Source organism: Equus przewalskii, chromosome 1 (assembly GCF_037783145.1).
Source record: "Equus przewalskii isolate Varuska chromosome 1, EquPr2, whole genome shotgun sequence".
Lineage (NCBI taxonomy): Eukaryota > Metazoa > Chordata > Mammalia > Perissodactyla > Equidae > Equus > Equus przewalskii.
The window spans coordinates 91,166,689-91,184,599 of NC_091831.1; the positions used below are offsets into that span (position 1 = coordinate 91,166,689).

General features: G+C 48.4%; 1 protein-coding gene and 1 long non-coding RNA gene across 7 annotated transcripts in view; one reads left to right on the plus strand and one right to left on the minus strand.

The window, feature by feature from the left end:
- Nucleotides 1-1,978: 1,978 nt before the first annotated feature.
- Nucleotides 1,979-17,911, minus strand: part of ADAMTSL3 (ADAMTS like 3) — a 327,141-nt gene continuing 311,208 nt past the window's right edge. The window contains exons 27-31 of one of the 5 annotated variants that reach the window (XM_070569983.1): nt 15,033-15,237; nt 9,612-9,709; nt 7,860-7,982; nt 4,483-4,691; nt 1,979-3,853 (exon numbers count right to left, since the gene is read on the minus strand). In XM_070569983.1, coding sequence (XP_070426084.1) covers nt 3,747-3,853; nt 4,483-4,691; nt 7,860-7,982; nt 9,612-9,709; nt 15,033-15,237 — 742 coding nt within the window. In that variant the 3' untranslated portion in view covers nt 1,979-3,746. Of the gene's footprint in view, nt 3,854-4,482; nt 4,692-7,786; nt 7,983-9,611; nt 9,710-15,032; nt 15,238-17,911 lie in introns of those variants that run through there. The other 4 variants (XM_070569993.1, XM_070569997.1, XR_011525377.1 and 1 more) reach the window with 4 other exon arrangements.
- Nucleotides 4,690-16,907, plus strand: LOC139075229 (uncharacterized). Of its 2 annotated transcripts, XR_011525392.1 has the most exons (5): nt 4,690-5,606; nt 6,209-6,354; nt 6,543-6,701; nt 14,466-15,482; nt 16,294-16,907. It is a non-coding gene; the product is annotated as an uncharacterized lncRNA (long non-coding RNA). The 2 variants fall into 2 exon arrangements; XR_011525393.1 differs by lacking the exon at nt 14,466-15,482.

The following is a 17,911-nucleotide window of genomic DNA, read 5'->3' on the forward strand; positions in this document are numbered from 1 at the left end:
ACAAAATTATATGTATCCTAAAGTCCATATCGACATAAGTCAATAAATAAATAAGTAGGGGAGAAGGGACAACTCTTTCTTACACTATTCCCATTAGCAAAAGTAGAAGGAATGAAGAAAATAGAAAGTCACCATTAGAACATCACCAGCACCAGCTGTAGCGGATCCTAAAATCAGGGAACAATACTTTAAGGAGAAGCGGAATATTTGCACAGTCTCAAAGTATTTCCTCTAAAGTATTTATTAATTGCAAAGAGAAAAATAGTAACTTTGTTGAAAAGAAACCTGGCGGAAACCACCTCAACCAAGGATCAAGGTAAACTCACCAGCAATGGGACACATTGACGTCATGTTCCCCCGATACTGCGCAGTGAGAAGGGCAATAACGCAGACCTCACTCCAATCACGAGACAATGGCAGATGACCCCAAACTGGGAGACATCCTACAAAAGCTCTAGCCAGAGTCATGGTCAAAAGTGTCAGTCGTGAAAGACAAGAAAAGGCTGAGGAAGTGCCACAGATGGGAGGAGACCAAAGAGGCAGGACAACTAAATGCCCTATGGGGTCCTGGATGAGAACCCGGGGCAGAAAAATGGACAATCATGGGAAAATGGTGCACTCCCAATGAAGTCTGTAGTTTAGTTAATGGCAGTACACCAGCGTCAGTGTCTTGCTTTTGATCGTTATGGCTGCGTAAGGTGTTAACATTAGAGGACATCAGGTGCAGGGTGCTGCTTTGTAACGCTTCTGTAGGTCTTAAGTTATCTCATGTAAAAAGTTTAAAAAATAGACTTATTCTGCCTGGTGCACTAGGTTTATCTTTTCAACTCCCTAGCCATCCATCCATCCGTCAATTTATTTAAAAATTTTGAGGTCATTCGACACACCTGACAACACGTTAGATGCTGGGGACTAGAAACAGACGGGAGATAAACCCTGCCTCGGCAGAGCTCACAGCTCAGGGACGGGCTGTGGGACGTTGGGCGAGGCTTGTGAAGGGAATGACCCTGAGCGGAGGGGTGTCCCAGAACCTCTGCAAAACTGGTGGGGCCGTGGGATCAAATCTGCCCTGGTTAAACCTTCTCTCTCTGCACTTCAGAATGGAGGCTTGTTGCAAACTCCTCCCGTCCTTGTTTATTACATAGAAATGCGTGGGGATAATCTCCCTATATTTTCTTAGAATGATTCTCTCACTTTTTTCCTAGTTGACATGTAAGAGAGTGAGAATTTGGGTATTTACGTCATCACACTACATGAGAGAGGACCCAAGCCTGATCCTAGTGCTTAGATGGTTAAATGTGCATTTTGCAGTGTCTTTGCCTAGTTACTGAAGATTACAAAATGTTTCAAACTGCCAAGAAAACAGAGGGGATTTCCTAGAAAAATTTCTCTTGCTATGAATGAAGTTGTTAACCCCTCCTCTCTCTCCTGATGATGCTCTCCACTCCTTGTCACCTATGTCGGCCTTAGTAAAAAAAAAAAAAAAGAAAAGAAAGACAGACAGAAAGGAAAGCAGGAAAGAAGGAAGGCAGGAAGGCAGGAAGGAAGAGAAAGAGAGAAGAAAGCACGCTTTTGAGAGAACTGAGTGTCCGGTTGCTCACCTCCCATGTGGCTTGGCCTCATGAGGTTGACATTGTCTCACAAGTTACTGTAAGATGATTGACTTTTGTCTTCAGTACATGACCCTGCAGACTCTAAGGAGGCAGCCAAGGTGACAATACCCAAGGCCACCAACATCACACAAAGAAGCCACCCACATTCACAAGGATGCCGCTGAATAATCAAAGTAAATTTATTTCTGAATTACTTAAGGATCATGAAAGAGAAAACTCTTATGTTATAGAAACAGTAGTAAAATACAGTACACAGGAATGTCATTTGAATAATAACGAGAAAAAGTACAATAGCAAATGAAAACAGCAAGTTTTAACTTTAAATACAAAGGTGAAGCAATTTAATAAGAAATTTTGTTAATAAGAAAAATATATGTCCCATGTCTTTATTACATACTGTACAAAATAAAATATTGCACCTTTAAGTCATATAATAAATATATACAAAGAGTATTTTACAAATGATCTTTCTTTTAATTTACAGACCTCACCAATCAAGTGTGACTGATGACTCACACCCACGGGCTGGTGTGTGCCCTTCATGTCCCCGCCCGCCCAGACACCAGACCCTCTGCGTACAGTAGTGCTCACCCCAGTGTCAGCGAGGCTGGAGTCAGAACAGGAGACCTGGGGCTCGGAGGGTGGCTGAGACTCGGCAGGCTCGTCCGCAGACGCATCCAAAGCCGCACGCGCTGCTCAGTGCTGGTGACCGAGGACGCGGTCCAGCACCACCTCCTTCAAAGAGCTTTGTGGCCAACAGACTGTAGGCAGCGTGCGGCCCAGCGCTGGGACGCAGGAGGAGGACGTATGACCACCTGTTGGGGTCGTGTGCCGTCTGAAGCTGTCACTGGTAGAATGCAAGGGCAAGAGCCCACGACCACGTCAGCCTCAGAGCTTACGATTTAATGCGAGCCCCAGACTGCTTCAGCAGCAACATTCACCCCAGACTTAACCTCTGCCCCGACCGTAACACCAGCGCTGGCCCCAATCTACACCCAGCCCGACTGACCTAACCTGGCCCTGACCCTAACCCTAACCCTAACCCTAAACCTAACCCTAACCCGATAGCCAACTCTAGCCTCAACCCTAACTGAACTTCCGTTCTCACTAACTGAATCCTAATCCTGAACTTGTCACCCAATCCTAACTCTCACCCCCAGTCCTAACTGCAACTTCCAGCCTGACCCTAATTCACTTCGGATTTACCGAAAAATCAGTTCAAATCAAAACAATTATTTACTATAAACAATTCTTTTTAGCTATCAGGTTTCATATTTAGATTACTTTCTTATAATTTTTCCAAAATAAAAATCCTTAGGAATACTATTTTATGCATAAATTAGGTCTAATAAGGCTTTGATTTTGTGTTTGTGTGCAAGAGAATAGTGCTTAGAAAAAGTTTTCATTCACAGCTCTTAAAAGAAAGCTTTGAATAGACTCCAAAATCAGTAGAAAAGGTTAACTTTCCCTCTCCTGTGGTTTCCAGGGCGCCTCCTTTGGTCACAGATCGATTTCCGTAGTTGTGAAAATGGCAGCAACATCTACTCTGCGTTTTCTCCCATGGGTTCCCTCAGAGCAAGGACAGGCGCCACCCGCCACGTCCCTGGACCAGTCAGTGTCACAAGCCTGTCCAGAGTGACTGTCTCTTTCACAGATGGAACTCAAGGATCCATGAAAACGCCGTTAGTGCCAACACCGTCACAACTACTGGCCGGAGCTTCTGAAGCGTAGATGCCTCGTGAGCCTGTCGAAACCCTAAACCTTGAGGGGGGAAGTCAGCTGCTGTGTGTCCCCAGGTCTTCAGGAGGCCCTCTCTGTAGGAGGCTACAAGCCACAGGAAGCAGCAGCACTTGACAAGGCACTGGCCCCCTCGTGCTTCCCCATCACAAGGACGCGGTGAGGGCCCACGCGCCCCGGCATTTTTGTTAGTCCTCGAGCACATCATGGAAAGAGTCGGAATTAACAGCCGGCCGCGGGAAAATGATGCTGCAAGAGCTGAACGCTGGTGATGTTGCATCCACCTCCCATCGCAGAATCTAGAGTTTGGAAGAAATGCACGTTTCTGAGCATGGGAAAAAGAGCTTTTACATTTTTCTTTTATCTTCACAGCAGCATCAGGACCCCTCCAAAGGTTTATCCTTCTTGACATGACCGGCAGCACCTCCGTCTGTAGACGCCTAGCGAACACAAATTGAGATGCTTGACAAACATGCAGCGGTGTGTGGCGTCTGTGCAGTCTCCTGCAGAAAATAAAATAACAACATATATCTCCACTCATCACACAGGTCATCAGAGACCTAGCTGAAAGAACCCTGTGACTTCCTGACAAGCGTAACCTGAGGTCACAGGGTGAAGCGAGGAAACCGGGCTCTGAGCAGGGCCACGGCCTTGCGCCCCAGCCAGAGGGCGCCGACTCCCTTCTCGGCTGGCAACGCCTCTGCCTTCCCCGGGACCCCACGGCCTCGGGCCAGGCCGCTCCTGCAGGTGCTGGGGTAGCGGTGTCAGCTTCGGGAGGGTCAGGACCCCTGGAAAGCTTAAGAAAGCTGGGGGCCTGCTCCCTAGAGAAATGCGTTTATGATGAAATCTGACACCCAACTCAGGACATTTGCCCCCGCGCAGTCCCACCCTCGGACCCCCGGGCCCGGCGGACGAGGTTCCCAGGCAGAGGGGAGGCCGTGCAGAGGCACAACCCGGGGCGCGGACACCCCTCGAATCCACCTGTCTCTCCTCTAAGGAACAAGGGGCTGCGCCCGCATCCAGGCGGCTAATCTGGCGGCCCGGCCAGCGCGTCCGTTCCGAACGGCCCTCGGGCGCGCGGGGCTGGCGGGACGGGCTGCGGGCGGCCGTGGTCCCCGCGAGGGGTACGTACTGTCACAGGGGGGCCCGAGGCAGCGCCGCCGGGACGCGGGCTTCTCTCCCTGCGCGCAGCGCCTCGCGGCCACCGGGGCGCAGCTCCGCGCGCGGATGCAGTCGACCCTCCGGGACCGGGAGCCGCAGGCCGCGGGGCAGCGCCGCCAGGGGCCCGGGCGCCAGCACGCGTCACAGGCCCCCGCCGAGCAGCCCCTCCCAACGGCGGGCCTGAAAGGAGAAGCACAAAACAGGAAGGCAGCGGCGTCACTTGCTGCTGGGATCCAGCTTCCACACACTAAACGTGTGACAGTTAGGACCCTACTCGTCAGGACGCTGACTGCCCTTGTTCACGGCTGACTAGCAACGTGGTGGGGCAATCGCGGCCGCAACAGAGGCGAGCGAGCCTGCGAGTCCACGACTCCCAGAGCCAGGGCCAGGCGCACCCCTAGAGGATGCGGTGTCCCCATGAGCTGGAGCAGATCAACTCAGCCAAGGAGGAGGACCCACAGTGAATCACTTCACATCTGTGAACAAACTTTAAGTTTCGAATGTAGGAGCACTTGAAACCGGTTCTGGCACGAGCATGAGTTTGTGCACGAGCATGAGTGTGTGCATGAGCAGGTCCGTCTGCCAGAGAAGGGCTCCTGCGTCTTCTTTAGGCCACACGGTGGGTCACAGCCAGAGCCTACAAGACCCTCTAGAGGCCTGTCTCTGGTTTCCTTCCCCTTTAAAACAGATCAGAAAGTTAATGCCCTCTGATGGTTGAAAACATATGTACCGCGAAGGGTGGAGCCCCTGATGGGACCCGCTTTGGAGCGTCTGCCCTTGTTCCTGGGGCAGGGCTCCTGGAACACACATTTGTACTCCAGGAGAAGGTGTCCCCACCAAGAGGTGACGGGCAGAGGCCCTCAGTGAGCTGGTTCAGTAATCCTCTTCCTCCCAGGAATCTGGGGGTTGCTGAACAAGACGCCTAAAGCTGAAGGCTGGAGCAGTGGTGCCCAAGTTCTGCTGTTCGGGCCAGAGAAGGAGAAGAATAATATTTAAGAAGAGAGAACAGTGAAGCTGAAACGCACAGAGCTGCAGAGCTGGGAGGAGAGAAGCATCCTGACGCCTTCTGATTTCTTGGTTACAGTCCTTCCTGAGGTCTGACCGCATCCTCCCTCTGGATTCTGGAAACATTTTTGCATTCCTATAAAAGGCTACTCACCAGGCACATAATCTATAAGGAGTGTTGAAACACCGCTGGAAATGTCATAGGATGGAGAATATTGTGACACCCGAAGTGTCTAGAATTACACACAGTTGGAAGCAATACTTTGAGTGGCCAGTAGGGGGAGACTCCATCAAAGGGTTTCCTTAGTACTGTCGCACCAAACGTGTAGAGGATTTATAAGGGGTGGGGAGGGTGTCCTCTTCACTGCAGGGCTTTCGTTTTCCCCACTGTGTGTGCATCTTTGGGGCCAAAAGCTGAGTTGCTCTGGACAACAGGGCAGAGACTGAGCACTCCTCAGCCATCTCCCTATGCACAGATCAGATTTTCTACAGAAAAAGTTTGAGGATGCAAAGAACAAAGAATATATTTAAAAGGATACCAAATTGTTAGGCACCGATGTAGAGTGGTCCTGTCTTATTAATAAATCTCTGGCCCTCTTTGCATAAATCATTCCAAGTTGATTTCTGTCATTTCCTGCCCAAAGGACCTTAACTAATACAGTCCCTTCTTCTGTTTTCTTCTGTTTCGATAGAAGGTGGAGCCAATGGGAAGTCAGAAGGAACCACTGAGTTTCCTAAATATGAAAGATGAGGTGGCTTAGGGAGCTAGAGACCATCATAGAAGCTGAAGCCCAAGACAGCTCAGACTGGTCATTGAGGACCTAGTAAAAGACACGAGGTCAGTCCAGCAGAGGGCATCACTTCCTCCTGGCTGGGGACAGGACTGGGGATGGGGACGCCAGAGCCAGAGGGACACAGTCTGGGCACTGGCACTATGCACACCATGGGGCTCATGTGTTTTCTACAGGAAAGTCGATTCGGCAGTGGAAATCTTGAAGTAACCCTGTTTCTACTGGTCTTTCTCAGTTTCTGGCTCCAGTCCCACCTCCAACAGGCCCTGTCGCCATCAGCCAGATGGAACCACTGACTCTGTGGGGCCGCAGATTCCAATCCTGGCTGGTTATCAGGAGCAAGCGAGCAGCTCTAAGAAGATGTAGATCGCCAGGCTCCGCTCCCGAAGATTCAGTAAGTCCGAGTAGAGGCCCAAGAATCTTTATTTTTAAGAAACTTCCCAGGTAATCCTGACTCTTAGCTAAGGTCAGGAATCACTGCCTTGGGGAACGGACTCTTTGTGTCCTAAGGCCTTTCCTCAGGTCCTCAGGACGTCTTCTTGCCATAAGTGTGGCCTAGCCCCACCTGGGTAATTCCCACTCCCTCTGTCACCCTGTCCAAGGGAAGCGCCACGCCCACCCTTCCCAGGGCCTGGAGAGGAGGCTGCTGGACAGCCTCTCACCACTGAGCCTCTGCCCATGGCCATCAATGACGCGATTCCCTCTGAAGCACCCCCTGACATTTATGAGGCCCTACTATGGCAGGGGCTGGGGTGGGGGGTCCTCCAGCCTCTCACCACTGAGCCTCTGCCATGGCGGTCAATGATGCGATTCCCTCTGAAGCACCCCCTGACATTTATGAGGCCCTATTATGGCAGGGGATGGGGTCGGGGGCGGGTCCTCCAGCCTGTCCGTTGCTCCCTCTCCGCACATTGTGAAGGGACCCCGAGGACCTCACCTACTTCAGCGAGCCCACAGACAGCACGCAAGTCAGCAGAACTGGTCTGTGGGAAAAGTGGACCAAAAAACTGCCCAAGAAACCCACGGTCGCTCTCTAGACAAACTCAGTCCTTCCTCGTGAACCACCAGATATTTGAGGAAAATTGACAGCATGGAAGAAAAGCACCAGGATGTAAAAACAAACAGCCACTCCAGAGGGAACAGAAATGATGGAGAAAATGAAAGGCAGCTAGACTCTTTCCTCTTGGCTCTAGGAGCTTTTCTTCTATATTATGTCTGAAAACTTTCCGCCCCTTCGTTTCATTTCCGTGTCTCTTTTTCTAAAACTGCTCTTAATCAGACGTTGACCCTCCTGATAGACCCCTCCATGCCTTCTCCCTTCTCCATTATTTCCGTCTCTTGTTTTGCTGCTTTTAGCAGGAACGTGCACGGCACATCCGAGGAACTGAGAGAAGGACAGCGTGGCTGGGACACGAGGCTGAGGGAGAGCGAGGTCTGGGACGAGGCTGTGCAGGGAGGCAGGACTCGACCGTGCAGTGTTCCACAGGGCACGTTAGGGATCGGGGTCAATCTTCTTCCTAAGACCAAGCGAAGCCTCTAAAGTGATACTAACCCAGCAGGGAGATGGGGTGTCGGGGTGGGGTGATCAGATCTGTGTTCTGGGGAGGTTACTCTGGTTGTGGTGTGGAGACTGGCTTGGAAAGGAGCACAGGTGTTCGGAGACCAGGTGGATGGCCTGTCCAAACGTAATCGTGGTAGAGACGGAAAAAAGCGGATGGGTTTGAGAAAAATTACACAGAGCCAAAAGGCATATAAAAATAATCAGAAAAGTACAAATTACAATAAGATATAATTTTTCATCCATCAGATTGGTAAAATTTTTAAGACTGAAAACCTATTAATGTTGTTGAAAAAGAGGGGACTCTCATACATTGTTGGTTGAGACATTTTGGTGGTAATTTAGTAATATCAAAATGAACATGCCTGTCAATTCAATTCCATATCTAAAATCTGTCCTATAAGAATATTGCCTTTTGAGAATAAAGATACGTCCCAGGATGTTTACTGCAGCATTTGCTGGTAATAGCAAAACATTTGAAACAAGCAAATGACCATCAGCAATGGAATGAGGAATATTAAATACAACAGTTAAAAAGAATAAGGTGAAGCTTAGGTACCAAGATAGGAAATGAGCCTATAATGTATTGATAAGTAGGAATAAGTTTCAGAACTATATGTCTGGTATGTTAAAAAGAATACTCAATCCACGTATGTGTTTGTGTTGTAAACACAGCTTTGAGAATGCAAAGTAAAACATCTGGGCTGATGCATGTCCATCTGTGTGTGGTCTCCATCTTCTCAGTGAAGGAACCCCGGTTGCCTGTCGAGGATGAGGGCAGCTGTTCCAAACATTCTCCCTTTGAGGAGAAGTATTCTGGCTGGAATTGTCTTGTGGGGAATAGGAAATGCCATTGCCAAACCTTACTGAAGGCTCAAAATGGCAAATGAGCCAATGCCAAGGTCATCTCATTTTCTCCAGCAAGACTCAGATGTGGAGGAGGAAGAAAGAGCCATGTATTGAGCATCTAAGACCCACGTTAGCCTCACACGGAGCTAACTATCAAAACTCCCCGCCTATAATTTCCCATGGACGATCACACCCCATTTTGCAGATTAGGAGGTTAGAGGCTCCACGGTCATGCAATCAGAGAGCGGGAGACCTGCAAAGCCCCTCATGGCATGCCCTCTGGGCTCGCTCCTCACTTTGTGGGCTGGGGCATGCTCCTCTGGGAAGGTGGAGTCGCCAGGTGGAAGGAGTGTGGGTCCCTGGGAGCTTACGGAACAAAGCTCTTTACCCTTGAGCCGTCAACCAGCTCCGACTTTTATACAAGAGCAAAGCAAAGCCCCTCCTTGCTGGAGCCCCTCACCAGGATAAAGGTTTACTTTATTCTCTGCTGGACCACTCTACCAGCATCCTCAGCCTACGCTTCTAAAGAGGAATAAAGTAGCTCATTGAAAACATCAGGGAGATTTAATCTGAACCTAAACCAAATACTGTTAGGCTTGACCAACTTTGTATATACAGGAAAACATCTGTCTCTTCTCAATGCGCCCCTTTTTTCTCTTTGGGGTGCCTCTCTCTATATGCATAACATCCAAATAATTTGTAATCATAAGTAGTACATATTAATTAATATTTCAGTATAATGTATACTATTGAGGACGGCGCTATAAGAAACCATAATTTCCTAGGCATTGTCAATTACGCGAGGTGGTGGACAGGTAGAGTAATTCTACTTCCGCGCAGTCCTGGGCGGGGACTGAGGCAGGAGAGCTGGGTGCTGCCCTAGGGCGGGGCCAGTACCTCCTGTCCTCACAGCCGGAGTCAGAGCCGTTGTGGTGCTGACAGACGACGAGATGGCGCTGCGTCCTCCCAGCACGGCCCAGGCAGCGTCCGGGACACTGGAACCAGAGCACAACAGTGTGAACAGCCCTGCGAGCCCAGCCTGCTGTGCTGCCAAGACCACGCACTGAGGCGGGGTTGTCACAGACCAGCCACAGGGGCCAGCTGTCCCCAGGGGGCGTCAGGGAGGATGGGAGCACAGCGCTGAGGACCAGACTGCCCTGCCTCAGAGCCGGGAAGATTCCTAAGTTCCTCTTCCCCACTTTGCCCCCAGAAACTCAGAACACCTTCGGGGAGAAGGGAGAAGGACAGGGTCAATCTGTCACCGGTTTGGCTTAGGTCCAGAAATGACCACGCTTGAAACCATGAGCCAAGTTTGGGTTTTCCCACTCTGAGCAAAAACGCAGGCTTGTGTGTGATGGTGAGTTCAGTTATAGGAAAATGTGTTTTGAACTGCAATTCTTAAACTTTTATGTGGTCATTATACCCATTAATTCTTCCTTATAATTTGTTTTATGCTTGAAAAGGTCTTCCCGTCATGATAGTCTGACTTCAGTTTAACTACTTTTACATCGAGTGCTTTAATCAAGTCAGAATTCCATTTGGTGTCTGCTTTGAGTCAGGGCTCTGATTTAGGCATTCTTCTTACATTAGTTAACCAATTTCCCTCAGACTATTGTTTTTTTGCTAAGGACTTTATTGAGATATAATTCTCATGCTATACAACTCACCGTTTAATGTGTACAATTCAGTGGTCTTCAGAGTTGTGCAACCATCACCACGATCAATTTTAGAACATGGTTATCACCCCACAAAGGAACCCCACCCCTTGAGCAGTGACTCCCATTCCCCCATGGCCTCTCCCCCACGGCCTCGACGACCACTCATCTACTTTTCGTCTCTACAGATTGATCTATTCCAGACACTTCATACACGCGGCCTCCTACAGTCTGTGGTCCTTTGTGTCTGTCTGCCCTCACTCACCAGAATGTCTGCAAGGTCCATCCACATTGTAATACACATCAGCACTTCATTCCTTTGAATGGCCAGATAATATTCCATTGTACAAACAATCTGTTTATTCACCAGTTGTTTCCACTTTTTGGTTATTAGGAATAACGCTGCTATGGAAACTCATGCACCAGTTTTTGCGTGGATGCATGTTCTCGTTTCTCTTGGGTATACACCTAGGAGTGGAATTGTCGGGTCACATGGTAACTGTCTGTTTAACCTTTTGAGGAACTGCCAGACTGTTTTCCAACAAGGCTAAACCATTCTAGATTCCCCCTAGCGGTGTGTGAAGGTTCCCGTTTCTCCATATCCTCACCAGCACTGGTTACTCCCTCTCTTTTTGATGAATGGCACGCTACTGGGTGTGAAGTGGTGTCTCACTTGGTTTGGATTTGCATTTCCCTAATAACTAAGGATGTTGAGCATCTTTTCATGTGCCTGTTGGCTATTTGTACCTCTTTATTGACAAATGTCTACTCAGATGCCTTGGCAACATTTTAATTGGGTTATTTGTGTTTTTATTATTGAGCTGTGTTGTTTACATATTATAGATACAAGTTCTTTTTCATATATGATTTTTAATTATTTTCTACCATTCTATAGGTTGTCTCTTCACTTTCCTGATCATGTCCATTGTAGCACAAAAGGTTTTAATTTTGGTGTCATTTATTTTTCGGTGTCATTTACTTTTGTTGTTGTTGTAGGTTATGTTTTTGGTGTCATATCTAAGAAACCATTTTCTAATCCAAGACATGAAGATTTATGTCTATGTTTTCTTCTAAGAGTTTTACAGTTTTAGTTCTTCAATTTAGGTCTTTGATCCATTTTGAGTTAAATTTTTGCATATGGTGTAAGCTAGGAGACCATCTTTGTCCTTTTGTATGTGGACGTCCAGTTGTCCTGCACTGTTTCTCGAGGAGATTACTGGTTCCCCGTTGAATGGTCTTGTCGCCCTTGTAGAAAGTCAGCTGACATAGACATGTGGATTCATCTCTGGACTTTCAGTTATATCTCATCAATCCTTACGTCTATCCTATGCCAGTACCACACTGTCTTGATTACTATAGCTTTGTAGTTAGTTTTGAAATCAGGAAGTCTGAGCCGTCCAACTGTGTTCTTTTTCAGGATTGTTTTGGCTATTCTGGGTCCTTTATATTTCCATTCGAATTTTAGGATCAGTTTGTCAATTTCAGCAAAGAAGCCAGCTTGGCTTTTGATAGGGATTTTGTGTTGAATTTGTAAGTCAGTTTGGGGAGTGTTGTCACCTTAACAATATTAAGTCTTCTGATTCCTACACCGGGCGGGGGGGGGGGGGGGTCTGTCCATTGATTTAGATCTTCTTTCACTTCTTTAAAAAACCTTCTGTAGTTTTATACGGTCTATTCTTAAACCATTCTTCCCCCTATGATTTACCGCCTTTGAACTTTAACCCCATTTACCATGGGGCTGTTTCTGTGCTCTAATTATACTCCATGACTCATGTCCATTCCTGCAGTAAAGCTGCACTTTCCCTACAGCAGCTCTACAGCGTGCTTTCATGTCCAAGTGGATGGGAGGTCCCTCCACACCTCTCATAATTTGTTTTTCTAAAAATTTTCTGTCCTCATTTATTCTCTCATATGAATGTCAGAACTACCCTAAATTTCAAAAAAGAATTCTACTATAATCTTAATTGGAATTATATTACATGTTTCAGTTCATTTACGGGAATGGACATCTTTACATTACTGAAAGTACCTTTCTTTGTTCAACTTTTCCTTATGTGTTTCAATAATGTATTATATTTTTCTGTATGGGTTCTGAGATGGTTAATTCCACATGTCCGCTTGACTGGGCCATGACATTCCCAGATATTTTGTCAGACATTATTCTGGATGTTTCTGTGAGGATGTTTTTGGATGAGATTAACATTTAAATCAGTAGTTTGGAGAAAGCAGATTACTCTCCCTAATGTGGGTGGGCCTCATCTAATTAGTAGGCTGAGCTTCCCCAAGTAAGAGAGGATTCCTTTTGCCTGACTGGATTAGGATGTTGGTCTTTTTCTGCTTTTGGACTTGAACTGAAACACTGGCTTTTCTTGGGTCTGGAGCCTGCTGGCCTCTGGGCTGGAACTAGACCATCAGCTCTCCTAGATTTCCAGCTTACTCACTCATCCTGTAGCTCCTGGACTTGTCAACCTCCCTAACTGCATGAGCTAATGCCTTCTAATAAATCTACATATGTGTAAAGAGATTCATTACACACACACACACACACACACTATATTGGTTCTGTTTCTCTGGAGGACCCTGACTAACACAGATACACAGATTTGGGTATTGAGAAGTGGACTGCTGCTGTGACAAACACCTAAAACATGGACGTGGCTTTGGACCTGGGCGATGGGTAGGGCTGGAAGAGTTTGGAGGTGCGTGCCAGAAAAAGCCTAGACTGCCTTGAAGGAAATGTTGGTGGAAACAGATTTCAGTGGAAACAAGGAACACACTACAGGAAACTGGAGGAAAGGCAGCCCTCATCGTGAAGTGGCAGAAAGCTCGGCTGAACCGTGTTGTAGAGTTTTGTGGATGGTGGAGCTTGCAAGGGATGAAACTGGAAATTTCAGCGAGGAGGTTTCTCAGCAAAGACTTCAGGGTGCACCCTGGCTTTTCTCGACAGTACAACACAAGGAGAGAAAGTGAAGGGATTGTTAAGAAGAAGGAACCGGAACTTGAAGGTTTGGAAAATTCTCAGTCCATCCGTATTCTGAAAAACGAGAAGGTGTTTCTGGAGAGAGCAGGAAGGGTGGGCTGGGCAATCCGTCCATGAGGAGATCACCATGGGGTGGATCAGCATCAGCAGAAGCCAGGAGTAGAGACAGGGTTATACCAGCAAGGAGACGGCTGGTTTGGACCAAAGGGAACAGAGACAGACACAGGGAGGGAAGGCTTGGGGGCTTCTGGGATTCTATAGGACAGGATGACAAAGCTATTCAGCTGCAAACATGCTCTGTCCTTTAAGAACAGCAAGCCAAGACGACTCAGTGATCATCAGGGCTGCCCCTCCCACTCCAGGCCCAGGGGGCATGGCCGTGTCCTCCTCAGTCTCAGAGCGTGGCCCTCCTCAATTTCAGAGGCCAAGCTGCCCACACCCACTGCTTCAGGAGCAGGGCCACTCCAAAGAGCCGCGTGGGTGAGGCCGCTGCCCAGGGCGGGGGCAATGCCGGCACCCCAGTGGGTCTGGAGGGCAGAGCATCAAGCCAAAGAGGATTATTCCTGAGCCTTAAGATCTAGTGGAATCAGCCTTGCTCTGTCTGGGACTTGATTGAGACCCATCGCCCCTGTCTTCTTCCTGAGTTCTCTCTTGGAATGGGAATGTCCAGCCTGTGCTTCTCCCACCATCGGATTTTGGAAGAACACAATTTGTCTGGTTTCATAGGTTCACAGCAGGAAAGGAATTCAGCCTCAGGATGACTCATTTCCCACCCAAACCTGATTCAGGTGACACTCAGTGAGACTGGACGTGGAACTGACGTGCGACGGGGATAGACTCCTGGCGGTACAGGGATGGGGTGAATGTATTTTGCATGTGGGGAGGACATGAGTTTTGGGGGGCCAGAGGGTGAAATGCTATGGCCCAGATCATGTCCCCTCAAAATTGATACATTGAAGCCCTAAACCATCCATGTGACAGTATCTGGAGACAGGGTCTATTAGGGGGCATTCAAGGTTAAAAGAGGTCCTAAGGACAGGGCCTCAATCCGACAGGGACAGTGTCCTCATAAGAGGAGGAAGAGACACAGAAATCTCTCCCCTTCTGTATTCACAGAGAGGAGGCCAGGTGATAACCTGGTGAGAAGGCAGCCGTCTACGAGCCAGAGAGAGAGAAGTCTCACCAAACCAACACCGCCAGCACCTGACCTGGGACTTCTAGCCTCAGAACTGTGAGAAATAAATTTCTGCTGTTTCAGGCTCCCAGTCTGTGGTCTTTTGTTATGGCAGCCCAGCAGACTGATATGGGTTCCTATGAATTTCTTCCTCAATATTTTTTATTATAATATCACTGACGGTGGCATTAGGGATGTGGTTCTGAGACTTTGTGCACATGTTACTAACGTTCCTTTGCTCCTTCTCTCGAACCTACTCTTGGTCCTCCTGCCCCAAACCAGTCTATCTTGGAGCTTCTGTTACTGAGCTGCTGCAGGAGGAGGACCCACCCTTGATTTAGCTTTGTGCTGGAGGAAGAGACACTGTGACTTCCCAGTGTCATCCTTGAGGTCAGGCACACACATTCATTTTAGAGGCCAATCAGATTTTTCCCCACAATTGAAAAAAATATATGAGAAGCAAGGTGATGATTATAGTACCGTCAAAACGTCAGATCTGTCGGCTTTACCTGGTCCCCTGGTCCAGCGGGCGACTGAACGCACGGCGGACTGGTGCACGCTCTCCTCCCCCGAGGCCTGTCCCTGGGGGCACATGCTCGTGGAGACACCACCTGCACAGTCCCGTTGGCTCTTGTGCGCTTGCAGGTCACTTGCCGACTGCGGGATCCTTCACCGCAAGACACAGAGCACTCGGACCACGCGCTCGTGGACCACCTAGGAGCAAAGCCACAGGAGCTCCGTGAGGATGGGCACCTCAGACCCTGCAGGGCGGGGCCTCCAAAGAAAAAGCTGATCCCGACATCGTGACTGTTTTGGGGCCATCATGGGTCTCTATGGGAAGCGGCGGCAGCACAGATAACTCCCAGCCTTGTTCTCGGGTTTTGTTTTACTCAGGGGAGCGGCAGAACCGCCATGCAGAGACACCAGTATAGCAGGTGTGCAAAGCCGTCATCAAGGAGGTAAGAGCTGCCACTCATGTGGCCCCCAAGAGTGGAGTTAGGGTAAACTTAGGGGGAAATTTTAAAAAGGTGGATTTCAACTCATTGAAACCAAAGGGAAGAAAATATTTTTAAAGCACCTGTGCGCTGTTGGCGAGATATTTACATGTTATCTTAACGGAGTTCTCATGTTATCCCCATTCTCGTGGGGAAGAAACCATTGTCCAAGGGGTGAAACAACTTGTCTGTGGTCACATGACTAACATGTCAACTGCGCTGGAACTGGATTCTAGATTTATCTGACCCGAAGGTCACACTTTAATGATCACAGGAGACTGAGCTCGGGACTGGGCTCCTCTGAGACGTTGTCTGTCACTGAAAGTGTTCGAGCTGCCGCTGGGACACAGCAAAGCGGGGCCCCTGCCTGAGGTCTGCGGTTCTCCAAAGGGATCACGGACTCGGATGGGAAAAGAACTACCTCTTCATTGTCACTAGGCTCTAATTTAGTATTCAGTTAGAATTAGGAAATACTATTAGTATTTCCTTCGATTATAAAAATGTCGGCCACAAAACACAGGCAGTAGTATTAGCGTTACCTGTTGTTTCCTTACCAATAGAAATCACAGATATTTTCACAGGACATTACAATTGTGGCAGGAATCTCAAAGTATTATTTATATTCATCACCACTTCAAAATTAACATACTACCAGATCTTATTACTTAGTGTTAATAAAGAAGCAAATCTATTATACCACACATTTTTTGATATTCAGTAGTGGTATTTCAGTATAATTGGTTCCCTTTCTAATCAAATATATTTTATTTTACAGATTTAAAACCCTTGTTCTGCGAAGGGATCCACAGGCTTTGCCCAACCAGAAGTGAGGTCCATGGCACAGAAGCGTGCAGGACCCCGACGCAGAGGGATCCAGGTTGGACGACCTCCATTGTCTCCTCCAGGTATGAAAGTGTGACTCCGTTTATCCTAGGGATCTGCAAAGGCTTGAGAATATTTGGTAAACAAGGCTGCTGATAGATCTCCCAACGTGGGTTCTCTCCACTTTGTGAGAATCAAGAGTCGACACAGAGCAGTTTTCTTGGACCGAGTTCCCTGGTCATTGTCGTGTCGGTCTGCTGCCTCCAGAGGGATGGTGACCGCACAGATCTTCCTCTGAAGAACGCAGTGGGTACAGCAGACATGGGGTCAGGCACCTGCAGCGTCCACGCCCTTCTAAGAACACGCTCCAAAGCATCTCTTTTGTTTCCCAGTGTGACTTGCCTGCCGCCCTCTTCCAGGACGCAGGTAATGGACCGAGCGTGGACACCGCACAGAGGCCGAGCCGTGCAGTGAGAAGTGTGCCTCCATCTTCTCCTCAGTGAAAAGGGGTGATAACAGTGTCTGCCTCACAGGCCTGTGCTCAATAAATGCTACTATTATTTGTTAGACTTGTTCACTGTGGATTTTGGTGCCATCTGGTCAGCCGTCTGCTAGGGTCTATGCTATTCAATCATTCGTTCATTCATTTCACAAACATTTTCAGAGCGTGCATAAGGGGACAGACGTCGCGTTAAATGCTGGGGATAAAATATTGAGGAAAACGGCCATGGATTGACTCTCATAGAACTGACAGTCCAGTGGGAGAGCAAGACACATGGGTTGTGGGAAGAGCTATTAAAAAGAATGATAAGGAAATATTATCAAACATAGAGAGCAGGGCCCGATTTGGTTTGGAGGACTAAGGCCAGGGAAGGCTTCCCTGAAAATAAATAGGTAAGAATAACTGAGTGAAGGGAGAGGGAACAGTGTTCTAGGTGGAGGGAGCAGCATGTGCGAAGTCTCTGAGTCAGAAGAGAGAAGGGCACATCTAAGGGACAAAAAAGACCAGTGTGGATGGAGACCAGACAGCCAGGGTGGGAGAGACCAGCAACGAGACAGGACACAGGCTGAGGCCCCGCACAGAGGGACGGCTACTCCTTCACGCACGGACTCGGGCAGGTAGCAAATGTCTATGAGCACCCATCATGTGCTAGGCACTATTTGAGACACGGGGGTAAAAAAATGAACAAGAGAGACACCCTGACACCAGGGATTTCAGCCTTCCTCCTAAGAACAAGGAGAAGTCAGTGAAGGGTTTTAAACAGAGGAGCACCGTGATGAATTTGTGTTCGAAAAGATGGCTCTGCTTGCAGAGTGGAAAAAGCACTCTTGGAGGGAGACAAGGACCAGGAGGGCTGGAGTGGGCCATGCGAGAAACGACGAGGGCTCGGACTCCGGTGGTGACACGGAAACTGACAAGAACGGATGGAGGTGAGAGAAGAGGGGAGTCCAGGATGCAGTCACTGAGACCTGGGACACGGGACGGTTGGGCTTGGTGGAGACTGCAAATCCAATTTTGGACTTTTTTAATATTGATTTGCATCATCTGCTACATAGAAAGGTTATCGATG